Below are 13,540 nucleotides of genomic sequence, written 5' to 3'. Positions count from 1 at the left end.
TGTTTACATTTTAGGAGCATTTTCATGAAAGTTAAAAAATTCATGTGCATTTATAGCAGCACAGTTGTGTAACTTTTTTCTAAAAGTAAGAAAAAGCAGATGCAAAAGATTTGTACAACATTTTTGAGTGCCCCCTGGTGTGTGTAATTTTAATATCTTGACAGTACATGCATATTTGCTAACATGACCCGTTCCAATCTGCAGGTGCTTATCCTATCCTAGTTTTTTCTCTACATTCTGGGGCTTGTAGTCCAGGTTTTATAATAAGAAAAGTGGAACTACAAGTGCCAGAGCGCAAAGAAAAAACCCAAGACTTGATAGGATTGGAATGGATCATGTTGGCAAGTATGCATGTACTGCCAACATATTTAAGTTCCACGCTCCAAGTGCCACTTAAAAATGTTCTACAAATCTTTTCGATCTGCTCTTTGTTTCTTTTAGAAAAAAGGTTCATGAAAATGCTCCTAAAAAGAAATGTTTTTAAACACTTAGCATTTTCTATTTTTCATTCCATATAAATGTCACACTTTCCAACCTCTCATTACATCCCATATACTGCCACCATTTTCCACTTGCGCACACATGTGTATACTGCCAAACACTTCACCTTACATATAAAGTACTGTTCTTTCCCAACCTCTACTATAAGACACCAAACACTGCTGCACAACAATCCGCCATTGCATTACCACAAGGCCACAGCTTCCCTTTTCTTTAAAAGCACTGCAACACATTACAAATACATTGCACCACAAATACAGCACTTCTTTTATTGAAATCACCAGCACAAAAATAGCCTTCATATGCATCTTTTTTTCACACTCCTGTTTGCCCTGTTCCTTGAAATGTCCTAAACAGCACTACTCATACTATAATTGTTCTAACAACATAGTTGACATACTTTAGTACACCACCCATAACACAACTTTATTAACCTTTTCCCAACAACTCCTTCTACCTTCATAAGTAACGTCTCTTACTTAAAGTACTTCACCATTACCACTTATACCCACTAACTTTCTTTTACAATTACAGGAAAAAAGATTGCTGAAGGCAGCTACTGAAAAAAGAACACTCTACACATCCTACAAAGTAAGTACATTAATATAGCATGTATGTATCCCTAATTGTAACAATTCACTTTCACTATTTATTAGCCTAAACTATTCTTTTCGAGTCAACATTTATTTTACTCTTATTCATTATATTGCAACATTCACACTCTTTCTATTCCCATCTAAACATTGCTCGTTATTCAATACACCACCCATTCTTTACTGGCTAACACATCCATCTCTGATAAACTTCTATACCACAATTTTACTTCCTTACTATTCCATACCCCTATCCATATGAGGTCCTAATTCCAATCAAACAAGTTTCACACTCATTGCATTCCACAACACTATCACACATTACCACACTTAGACAGGCATCCTTGCCCACTGTCCATTACACCCACACAACCCTCATACCTGTGCACTAAATCACACCATTATAACAACCAGTTTTTTCTCAAATCATCATAATGTCTTTACTTATTCAATCACACCACCACTCCCTTACTATCCCAAGCCCATCACACCTGTACAGACTCTTACAATCTTCCCAACCACAACTATTATCCCACTACACAATCACAAATCACTCTATTCATCTCTCCAATCACAGCCAGGCATAATACATGCATATACATTCCACAACTTTCAAACCAAAACTTTATTTTTTCCCCAACAGACAGAACAGAATGCCTACTAAAAACCAGCTTTGCAGAAAACAAAGAAAAAATAGAGCAAATAAAACATATAGTCATCCACCTCTAAAACAATGTATAGAAAACATTAAAACAAAACAGCTAGTAACCTCACTCAACAAAACAAAACCAGCCACCACTAAAAATGTAAGGCCCCTCTTGTAAAAACTAAAAGTAAAAAAGATGTACAAACCTAACACTGTAAGTACCAATGTTAACGTAGCCAACAGTAAAGCATTCCAAAAAATGTTCCACTGTAGAGTTCTTCACAACAAAGACAACTAAAAAGCCACGATCTACCCTTAAAAACTACCATAGAAGACTAATCGTAAAAGCTCTAATTGACAGCGCATTTCTACTAAAGAGAACGTTGTTTATATTGATTTTGAACAGAATGAACCCAGTAACTAAATTAATCAATACATTAATCAATAAATTACAAAAAGTACTTCTAAACATGCGCAATGTCAATATAGATGCCTTTTCTAACTTCTGTGAATGGGAATCGATTCCAACATGCAGCACAGAACCATAGTTCAATGAAGAGGCTTATAAACAAGAACAAAACCCCAATTGCCATAGACAGTAATGGCTGAGGGCATGAAATGGTAAGAGACACCATTATGGCAAAAGAAACCCTTATAGAAAAAACTTCCCCAACAAACTTTCAACCAAGTGTTCCTTTCGCCCAAACAAACCATCCAGTTACAAATAGGCATGCAGCTCAATATGTAACATACGCCAACAATCCTTCAAATCTTTGACCATTCCTCAATCACTGTGTGACACTAAAAGACAAACGTTTAATGAAAAATGTACAAACCATTGACTTCTGCCTGGTGCGCAGCCGCACTGGACTGCGAAGACCTGAATTAGCCTGCATTTCAGGAACTGCTTGCAAAAGCACCTTTCACCACATCAAAATGTTAGCAATACACCATTCCGCTATATGAAATCTTGTGCATAGACCGTACTATGCAAAAAGTCCTGCTCTAGAACTCCACATCTTAAATAACATTCTCCTACGTGGAAAAGCCAAAGAACTCCTTTGAGAAATATAGCACACCCAAAGTAAATATTTTGCAACGTAAGTGGACTCAGAAAATTCCATAAATTCAGAAAACATGAGCGAAAACCTCACAAACACCAATCAAGTATGTGTCTGTTGTCTTAGAACTTTTTATAAAAAGAGAACAAACATAGTAGATATGACCTACAAAATAAAGGACAATGAGGAATCCCAATGGTTCCAATTAGCTTTATATTTTACAGAAAATAAATAGAAAATAACTGACCCCTCAATAGTTTGCACGTATTATAATACAAAGCTTGACAATAACGAAATGCCATCACGTGCTATCACTAATAACTTAACTTGTATGAGAGCATTATTACCCAAACAGTGCACCCATTTCAAGCTATAATACGCCTTCAACCAAAAACAGCCAAATTGCTTCCATTTCAGTTACTAAATGCCATTGATGGCAAAGTAGTATGTTTGCCATTATATCTTAAAGAAATTGTGGAAACCTTAGAAGTACAACAGCCAATAGATCAATCTTTGATTGTACTAGTTAATGGTGTACCAACAAAACAACAAAATAATTTGGCAACGACTGGTCGGCTTAAACAAAGTTAGACCAGCCCTACAATATCTCAAAGAAAACAATGGATACTACAAATGTATTTTTCTATTTATTTATTGTTCACTTGTTAGGCGCTTATACAGGAAGCAAATACTGTTTCAAAGCGCCCACAGGTCAACAGGGGATGATAGACAATGTAATTACAACATGCATACTTAAATACAACAAGGAAGAAGAGACACTGGGGAGAGGAAGACAAACCTACTATGCCTTGTGATTGTTCAGAACGCACAAGTGCAGGGGGAGAGGGGTATGGGATAAGTGATGTGGTGCTCATGGAGAGCAGCAGGAGAAGTGCTATGAAGAAAGGTAATTGCAACCTCCAGTGGTGGAGGGTGAGCCGAGGCAAGTGCAGGGGATAAACGGCAGCTCCGATGAAAGATGTGGGAGGTCAGGGCCCCGAAGATGCATAAGAGCCTTGCACACCATTCAAGCTACTGTGCGATTAGCAGGGGAGAGAAAGGGGGAAGGAAGAGGTCAAGAGGAAGGTCTTTAGGCTTTTCCGTAACTTAAGGAGGTCCTGCTCAAGCCAAAGAGGGAGGGGGAAGCTGTTCAAAGAAGCAATCCTGCTGAGAAAAGTGACCGACTACCCTCTTTCTGTTTCGCAAACCACTTCACATGCAAGGAGTTGGTGCCAGAGGAACACAGGTGTCTAGTAGGGGAGTATTTGGTAAGAAAAAGTTTCAGATAGAGTGGTCCCCGACCCCAGACAGCCTTGTAGATGATGCAGAGGGATTTTAATTTAATCCATGCTGCGATCAGGAGCCAGTGAAGACTTTGTAGGGCAGGAGAGATGCAGTCCCTGGGCTTGAGGCCAAGGATAAGTCTTGCTGCCCTATTCTGGATTAGCTGGAGGGGTTGCAGAGTGGACAAAGGTAGATTAAGGAGAAGGCTATTGCAATAGTGAAGCCTAGAGAGAAACGGAGCCCGGGTGACATCGACTCTCTGGGGAAAGGTGAGGAGAGGTAGAAAGTGGAACTTCTTGGCAATTTACTGAATATGAGGGAGGAAGGAGAGAGAGGAGTTGAAGATGACTCGGAGGTTTCTGGCTTCCCAGGAGGAAAGCCCATGGAAGAAGACCAGAGTGAAGGGAGGGAAGAAGTAGGGTGGCATTGAGGCAAAGATCGTTAGAAGTACACCAGGCTTGGATAGCTCAGAGGCAGTCGGAGATGAAGGAAGGTGTAAGGGAGCCTGTAGGAAGTTTGAAGAAGAGTTGTGTGTTGTCAGCATAGCACTGGAAGTTGGGGCATAAGGAGGAAATGAGGTGTGCCGGCAGAGTAAGGTAGGTGTTGGAGAGCTATGGCGAAAGAATGCAGCCCTGTTGGTACACCACAGGAGGAGGAGGAGGAGGAAGTAGGGGAGGAGAAGGTGCCCAGTATGACTTTGGAGGAGCGGTCGGTTAGGAAGGAGGTAAGCCAGTTCAGTGCCCGCTCTGAGATACCATGGAGCCTTTTTATGAGGGTGGAATGGTTCACTGTGTCAAAAGCAGAAGAGAGATCCACGAGGATGAGGACAGCCGGGGAGTTGGAATCAAGGGATGCAAGCAGTTCTTCACAGGTTTTCAGAAGAGAAGTTTCTGTGCTTCTGGCTGCTCGGAATCCAGACTGATGGTCGTGAAGACCGCCAACAAGTTCAGTATGGGAGTTAAATTGGGGGAGGGCCAACTTTACAAGCAGTTTCCCCAGGAAAGGGATGATGATGGGGCCATAGTTAGCCGGGCAGGAAGGGGTCTGCTGGCGTTTTTTTAAGGAGGGCGGGGGCACAAGGGAGTGCTTGAGGGAGGATAGAGAAGAATTAGTAGCAAAAGAGTGGCTAAAAAGATCAGCGAGAGAGGAGAGATGTTGTTGATGGTTCTGGATGAGCATGGGGCAACTTGTTTGGAAGAGACCTTCATGGAGTTGACAACTCTGGTGACTTCTTTCGGAGAGACAGAGGCAAAGGAGGAAGGTGAGTGGTCAGGGGAGGCAAGGGGAAGGGATGGGTTGGAAGAATGCGTGACAAGGCTGCTCAGTATGTCCTGGATTTTGGAGGTGAAGTGAGTGGCATGTGCTTTGCAAAGGGCCTGGTAAGGAATAAGGGCAGCGGACACTGCGGAAAGGTTGGCAAGTTCCCTGCTGATTTTGAAGAGTTCAGCTGTGTTTGACGTGCCAGATATTCGTGCCTGAATGTGGGCCCTTTTATTGGCACGGATAGAGTCTGTAATGCATTTGTAGCAGGCGGCAAGCCAGTTTGTCAGAGGGTAAACCTGAAGTTTGCCACTTCCGTTCTGCATCCCTGCACTTATGTTTTTGGTCTGCAAGTTTGGAGTCACACCAGGTATTACGCTTGGAGGCAGATCTCAGGCAGATGCTCAGGACTGGGGCAAGGATGTCAAGGGTGTTGGTAATGGATAGATAGAGGTTGCTCAGAGTAGATTCCAAGGTAGAGTCTGAGTTGGGTGGGCAATGGGGAAATGAAGGTTCAGGTGAAGGCAGCAGCTGACACTCGTTTCATCGGGCGGATGTTCGTGAACGAGATTGGCAGGGATTTTGGAGGAGTTGTCACAGGCCCATACGGACCCAGGTGGGAGGAGAGAAGAGCGTGGTCAGACCAAGAGAGAGGGGTGACCAGAGGAGACGAGAGTGGGAGGTTGGAATGGATGATGGCATCCAGTGTGTGCCCGGCAGAGTGGGTTGGACCAGAAGAAAGAATGGAGAGGGATAGAGAGGTGCAGAGGTCAATGAAGAGGGTGGATGCTGTGCATGGGGAGTCCACATGGATGTTAGTCACCCATGAGTAGCAATTTGGAAGTGGTAGAGAGTAAGGAGGAACAGAAATCAGCCCACTCATAGAGAAACAGAGAGGCAGCACCTAGAGGCCGGTAAATGGTAGCAATGGTTAGGGTGGAGGGGGCGAGATGACGAATTTGCATACCAGGCTCTCAAAGAAGGCATACAGCTGAGTGGGTAGGTTGGAAGAAGGAATCCACTCAGGGAAGAATAAGGTAACCCCACCGCCAGCCTGGTGAGGTTGAGGCTTGGAGGAGATCTTAAAGCAGTCGGGTAGAGCGAGTCAAAGGAAGTGACTGAGATGGCATTGAACCAAGTGTGAGTGAGAGTATGTCACTTGCCTGATTGGGCCTTTAGCTGATAGAAGGGCCCAATCAGGCACGTCTTCCACGGCAGGCCACAGCCTCAATTCGTCAAGGAGCTAGGGCAGCCATGCTGGAAAGGAGGCCAACTGCTGCACTTATGTAGATTCAAAGGCACAACACAGCAAAAATAAACGCTGCAGCAGCGGTTTCATACATTGAAATGTCTTTTTTAAAATTAACAATTTTTTCATGGAGATGATTGTGGATCTGCGCACAGAGCGCCGCATATGCTGAGTGGGGCGTTTAAATCCCCATAAGCCCAAAGGGGCTTATCTTTGCTATCAGTGATGATGTGAGGGAGTCCACAGACCTCGAGGTCGGCATCAGAGGGCGCATGCTGGATGATGGGCTTTCCAGATGAATGCAGGTTGTGGGCCCAGGGAGGCGGGCCGGCCTTCGCTGCTGGCTTGCCTAATTGGGCCTTTAGCTGGTAGAGTGGCCCAATCAGGTACGTCTTCCACCGCAGGCCAGGGAAGATATAAACATAGAGTGAAACTTAAGAGAAACCACCCAAATAATTCAAGAATCAACACCAACTCGCCAATTCGAACGTGTAGATCCTGTTACTGCAGCCAACATTTTAAACCAGAATGCAATTCACCCACTACACTCCAAAGACACTGTAGAAGATGCATTAGAAACATATCAAATTCATTAAGCCAAAAGATCCCCAATGAGAATGTGGGAGACAGTGTAAAAGCACATTCTTTTCCTCTACTCTTTTCTTCAGGAAAAGGAGGAAGATATGGTGAAAGATCCATACAAATTACCGCATCAGAATATCGCTCTTTACTAATGCATTCTGAAAGACCCCAGATTCAGACAAAATGTAGAATACATTTTCTACCTCCTGTTCGAAAAAGAAGTAGCAACTCTGTTAAGGAGTTGCACACACATTAAAAACACTCTTAAGTTTTTAAATATGTCTGCTACACATCTGCTCCAAAAGATAAAAGACAAAGATGAATTTTTGCACTCAAGTATCACAAATCTCTTGGCAAACATGCATGGTGCAAAAGAATACTGGTTCTGATGTCATGCTGATGTACGTTGTATGCTAAGGAACCTAGGCCCACCCACATGGTTTGTTACCTTAAGTTGTGAAGAATACGCATGGGATGACTTGCATGAATTCTTAAGTACTGCAAACTAAAATAAAGGGGGAATAGATATCAAAACACAAGGAGAACTCGGTTCTCTTGACCCTGGCAATGTATCAAGGTACTTTCATCATTGCTTCATTGCCATGCTGCACTTCATCTGCGATAAATGACCCCTCCACTCGGAGAAGTGGAACACTTCTTTTGGAGAAAAGAATATCAATCCAGACGAGCAACACACATCCACATGCTTTTATGGATAAAAGATGGTCCCAATTTGTCCAGGACAGTGATGCCACTATTTTACAGTTTATTGAGCAATACATTACCTGCAACATCACTTCAGAAACCACACCTAGTGACCTACATACACAAATCTTAAGCTTCCAAAAACATAAGTGTGGCAAATACTGCCGATGTAGATGTAAAAACAAAGGTCAATACTATTTGTATTTATTGATTTATTAAGCACCTTACGCCAAAGTGCTGTACAATTGAACAACATAATACATAAACAAACAATATAACAGTTGAAGCAAATACATTATGAATCAATCAACAAAACAGTGAAAAGAGCAATTAACTGATGGGGATAGGTAGGGAAGGGGGGATGGAGTGGATAGGAGGGGAGTGGTGAAGAATGGTAGGAGGAGGGAAGGAGAAGGGTGAGAGGGGGAGGCAGGAGAGGGGGGAGATAGTTAGGGGAAAGAATAGGGAGAGGAGGGGGGAGCAGGAGGGGGGAGGTGCTTCAGGGAGGAGAATGGAGGTGGAGAGATTTAAGGGAAGAGCGGAATGAGGTGAAGGTGTGGGTAGAGCAGATAGCAAAAGGAAGGGAGTTCCAGTGTAGAGGTGCTAGGATTTGGAAGGAGCGGAAACGGAGGAGGCACAAGGGGAGGGAGGTACAGTGAGAAGGAAATGGTCAGCTGACTGAAAGGAACGGGAGGGAGAGTAGAAGGAGAGAAGGGAGGAGAGATAAGGGGGGAGGGAGACCATGGAGAGATTTGAAAACAAGGCAGAGAAATAGAAATTTAAGTTGGGAGTGAAAAGGAAGCCAGCCAAGGGAAGAGAGAGGTAGATATGGAGTCACGGGTGGTAAGTAGACAGAGGGTGCGCACAGCAGATTGGTAGATGGATTTAAGAGGGGCAAGATGAGAAGTAGGAAGTCCAAAGAGTAGGGAGGAGCAGTAGAAGAGGCGGGAGAAGGTGAGGGAGGAGATTAGGAGTTTAGTAGCGTGAAAAGTGAGAGAAGGATGGATTTTGCGAATATTGAAGAGGTGGTAGCGACAGGTGCGGGAAGTGAGGGAAATATGTTGAGAGAAGGAGAGAGAGGAGTCAAAGAGAACCCCTAAGTTACGAGCTTGAAGAGAGATAGGAAGATTGGAGGGAGGAAAGTGAATGAATGGGGGAGGAGAAGGAGGGGGAAGAGAGAGGGAAAGAATGCAATTTCGGTTTTGTCTGTGTTAAGAGAGAGAAATCGGGAAGACATCCAGTTCTTAATGGCAGTAAGGCAGGAGGAGAGTTTTTGGTGAAGGTCAGATGAGAAGGAGGAGAAAGAGAGAAAGAGTTGAGTGTCGTCGGCATAAAAGTGGTGGGAGATGTCAAACGAGGAGATAACATGGGCAATGAGGGAGGTGTAAAGAGAGATAAGGAAAGGACCAAGTACCGACCCTTGGGGTACGCCGTATTCAAGGGGATAGGTAGGAGAGGAGCGGCCACCCCAAGGGACAGTAAAGGAGTGGGAAGAGAGGTACGAGGATAGCCAGTTGAGGACAGAGCCTTTGAAGCCAAAGGAAGAAAGAGTGTGAATGAGGAGGGGGATGATCGACAGTGTCAAAGGCTGCAGAGAGGTCGAGGAGAATAAGGATAGAGGATTGTTTGGCATGGTGAGCAGAGAGAAGGGAGTTGAGAATAGAGGTGAGAGCAGTTTCTGTGGAATGCTTGGGACGGAAGCCTGATTGGTAGGGTGGAAGGAGAGAGGAGTTAGTGACAAAGGATGAGAGCTGAGAGTAGGCAAGGCGCTCGAGAAGCTTGGAGAGGAATGGGAAAAGAGAGATGGGTCTGAAGTTAGAGGTGAAAAGAGGATCTACAGAAGGTTTCTTCAGGATAAGGATGATCGTAGCATGCTTGATAGCAGAGGGAAAAGTAGCTGAGGAGAGACAGATGTTGAAGAAGGAGGTGAGGTAGTGGATAAGAAGAGGGTAAATCTTACGGATGAGAAGGGAAGGGAGAGGGTCAGATGGGGCGGACGTGGGGTGGCCTTTGGATAGTAGGGTGGAGACATCAAAAGGGGAGACGGGAGAGAAGATGGACATGCAGGATGAGGGAGGGGGAGGAGTAGAAGTGAAATCAGAGGGGGTGTGGATTTTTTGACGAAGGGTAAGAATCTTAGAGGAAAAGAAGTTGGTGAAATCAGAAGGGGAGAGTGTAGAATTGGAGGAGGGATCGGGAGTGGGGGGAGAGAAGTCGAGAGAGAGTTTGGAAGATACGGCGAGGGTGAGTGGCTTGAGATTGAAGTAGGTTGGAGAAGTAAGAGGATTTAGCCGAGGCAAGACAAGAGTCGTAGAGTGCAGTTTTGAGCGAGAGTCTCTCGAGACGACGGAGAAAGCGTCGCATAGAGAGGAGTTGAGGAGTAAGCCAAAGTTGAGAGGGTTTCCGGGTTGGACGGAAAAGAGAAAGGGGGTAGAGTCGGTCGAGGGAGGAGGAGATAGTAGAGGAGAGGGAGGATAGAGCATCATTTGCAGATAATGAGGAGAAGTCTTGGAGAGCTGGAAGGAAAGAAGAGCAAGTGTCAATAAAGAGGGAGGTGTCAAAGTTGCGGAAATCGCGCCGTGAGTAGGTTGGAGGGGAGGGGAGGGGATAGGAGCGGTGGCGTGTGGGAGAGGAGAAAGGGAGAAAGAGAGTAAGACATGATCAGAGAGATAGATAGGAAGAGTAGAGACGGGGGAGGAGGGGTAGGAAGAATTGAAGATGAGGTCCAGGGTGGAGCCAGGGGAGTGAGTGGAGGAGGAAGGAAGAGGGGAACAAAGGTAGGAGTCAAAGATAGAGAAGAGGGGAGAGGATTGAGGGGGAGAAGGGAGATGGAGATTGAAGTCACCAAGCACGGATAGAGGAGAGGGGGAGGAAGAGATGAGTGAGAGGAGGTGATCCAGGTCTTCATAGAAGGAAGAGAGAGGGCCAGGGGGACGGTATATGATAAGGAAAGAAATAGGGTGGGCAGAGGAGAAAGATTTGTAGAGGAATTCAAAGGTAGGGAAAGAAGGGAGAGATGGTGAGGAGGAAGAGGAGATGTACTTGGGGTGATAGAGGAGGCCAACGCCTCCACCACGGCCAGTAGCGCGTGGGATATGAGTAAAGGAGGAGGTGGTTAAGGAACCGGGGGCAGAAGTGTTATGGTGGGGGAATCCAGGTTTCAGTTAGGCAAAGAAAATGGAGGTTAAGGCGAAAGAACAGGTCAAGAACAGCTGCAGTTTTGTTGCAGATGGATCTAGCGTTCCAGAGTGCCATGACAAGTGGATGGAGTGGTGGACGGTAGGGGGGGTATAGAAGGTTAGGGAGGTGAGAGAGGGAAGGAGTGTAAGGGGAGGAGTGTGAGGTGGGATAGGGGAGAGGGCTGGGCATTAGGAGGGGAAAGGAGAGTAGGAGGGAGAGGAGAAGGTGGGAGTAGGGGAAAGGGTGGAAGGAAGTGTGGTGGGAAGGAGATTTGGAAAATTGCATAACAGAGGACTCAAAGAAAGGCCGAGTACGGATGGATCGTTGCTGTAGAGTCTTGTGACGGTGAAGGCAGAGACCAGTGTGGCAGTTTCAGGTAGGGGTGGTGATCGGGGAACCGATTTAGGAGAGTGATGGGGCGAGGATGGGGGGGCTGCAGGCGGCACCAGGTGCGGTAGAAAGACGCTAGTGGAGGAAGAAAGGTAGTGGTTGGTGCAAAGCAGGGGTCAGCCGTAGCTGCACTCGCACTTGAGTTGGAAGGGCCGCAGGTGAGGGACCAGGAGTAGTGTGGGTACCAGAGAAGGACAAAGTCAGGCAAGGAGGGTGGGCAGAAGCAGCGAAGTTCTGTGAGTGAACCCGCACTAGAGTGGGAAGGGTTGCTGGCGGCGAAGAAGGGTTGGAATCCTAAGCAGCCGCAGAGGGAGAACTTCAAACTTCAGAGGCATTAGGGCTGGGGCCAGAGTTCCAAGTAGTGAGCCCGGAGGAGGCAGGCTAGAGAGGGCAATCCCATGCAGCCGGATCGACGTCAGGTGTGGCGGGCCAGTGGCAGCGGCTCAGAGATGGCAAGGAGGTGTCCCTAGCAGTCACGGTCCTGCCAGGACCTTGAGAGTCAGTGTGACAGGTGGATGGTCCAGGGGCAGGGCAGAGGCGATCCGAGGATTGAGAGAGGTGCTGGGTGACACAAGGAGTTGGAGACTCACTGCAGATGTTATTGGTGACTGCAGGCGCCAAGAACTCCCACGCACTAAGTCCAGGGCAGAGCAGAGGCGATCCGAGGATTGAGACAAGATGCTGAGTGACACGAGGAAATACTCGCTGCCGGTGATGTTGGTGACTGCAGGCGCCAGGACCTCCTATGCACTATAACAAATGTCGCATTGGTTTCGATCCGAGGATTGAGACAAGATGCTGGGTGACACGAGGAAATACTCGCTGCCGGTGATGGTGACTGCAGGCGCCGGGACCTCCTATGCACTATAACAAATGTCGCTTTGGTTTCCCTAGAACAGTTTGCATAAATGGACAAGTAAATGGCTTTATGTCTTCTGTTAGACTCAGTGTAAAGGGCAAATCCCCCAAAAAACATATACAACATTAAAAGGGATGAAGCATCAAAGTACATCAATGATTACAATGCAATCATTGCCTTCTTGTGGAATGCAAATATAGACATACAGTACATTTCAGACAATTCCACTGCAGTTGTAAGATATATCTGAGCCTATCTCACCAAAGCTGAGAAAACAGAGCTAAAAGACTTCTGGGATGACATATCATCTGGCAAAACACGGTCACAAATATTGTACAGTTTCGGTATAAAAATGCTTTCCCATAGAGAATGCGGGTGCTACGAAGCTGCAGACAGTTCAGGTACAGCCTTGTATGGCAAATCTGAACACAGTGTCTGGCTAAACCTTGGTCCAGCTTCCTTCCGAAAAAGAGCACTGTTCTTACCAAGACATAGAAACAATAGCCGCAAATGATCCCAACAGCCAGAACATTAAAAAATAAATGTATTGACACACAACTACCCAACCAGAAGTACTACTTTGGAAAACATGTGCTTGTACGACATAGTCCAAAACTACTACTACAAAGAGAGTGTCATGCCAGATGAGATAACTGGCAAATATTCAGTCTCAACTAGTTAAAGAAGCTTAGTAAAATGTACCAAACCCAGCCTAATTAATCATATAAAGTTATCATTTAAATGTCCCCAACATAAAGAATTATTAGGTGACCATGACTCATTTTGAAGCTGCATTCAAAGCAAATGAAAGCAGAATAACAAATGTAATTTTCAAACAATATAAACAAATGTTGGACAATGAACGCCAACATGAGGAATAAATGGAAGCTGTACTTTAAGACACTCCTGAGGGCAGTCAACCTTTCCTTAATGGAAGACAAGAACCACTTGGAGAACCACTCATTCTAAATGAAGCAGAAATAGCCATGACTGAGGTAGAAAATATCATGTATCAATCTATAAAATCTGAAGAAGACTTGTTAGTGCTCAAATCACAGCTAAATAATGAACAACTCAGAATTTATCTAGAAGTCCCTGAATAAATTGAACATGGTTTTAAACATGAAACTAAAATGTGTAGCTGTAAAAATTATAAACCTCTGCTCCCGTATGTAAGTGGTGAAGCTGATTCTAGTAAAACATTCTTAATTAAAATAATCAGCACATTTC

General features: G+C 45.1%; 1 protein-coding gene across 6 annotated transcripts in view; it reads left to right on the top strand.

Annotated features, from left to right (window-relative positions):
- The window catches only part of LOC138481557 (zinc finger protein 660-like), a 1,126,844-nt gene that overhangs the window by 961,052 nt on the left and 152,252 nt on the right, over window positions 1–13,540 (top strand). The window contains exon 7 of one of the 6 annotated variants that reach the window (XM_069613744.1): window positions 1,036–1,075. The exons of the other annotated variants lie outside the window; for them this stretch is intronic. Within the exon in view, the coding sequence (XP_069469845.1) occupies window positions 1,036–1,064 (29 nt within the window). The 3' untranslated portion in view covers window positions 1,065–1,075. Of the gene's footprint in view, window positions 1–1,035; window positions 1,076–13,540 lie in introns of those variants that run through there. 6 annotated transcript variants of the gene reach the window in all.

Source organism: Ambystoma mexicanum, chromosome 5p (assembly GCF_040938575.1).
Source record: "Ambystoma mexicanum isolate Mex_15411 chromosome 5p, UKY_AmexF1_1, whole genome shotgun sequence".
In the NCBI taxonomy this organism is placed as follows: domain Eukaryota; kingdom Metazoa; phylum Chordata; class Amphibia; order Caudata; family Ambystomatidae; genus Ambystoma; species Ambystoma mexicanum.
Note: the sequence above shows the minus strand (reverse complement) of the source record. Positions and strands in the feature narration are given on the sequence as shown.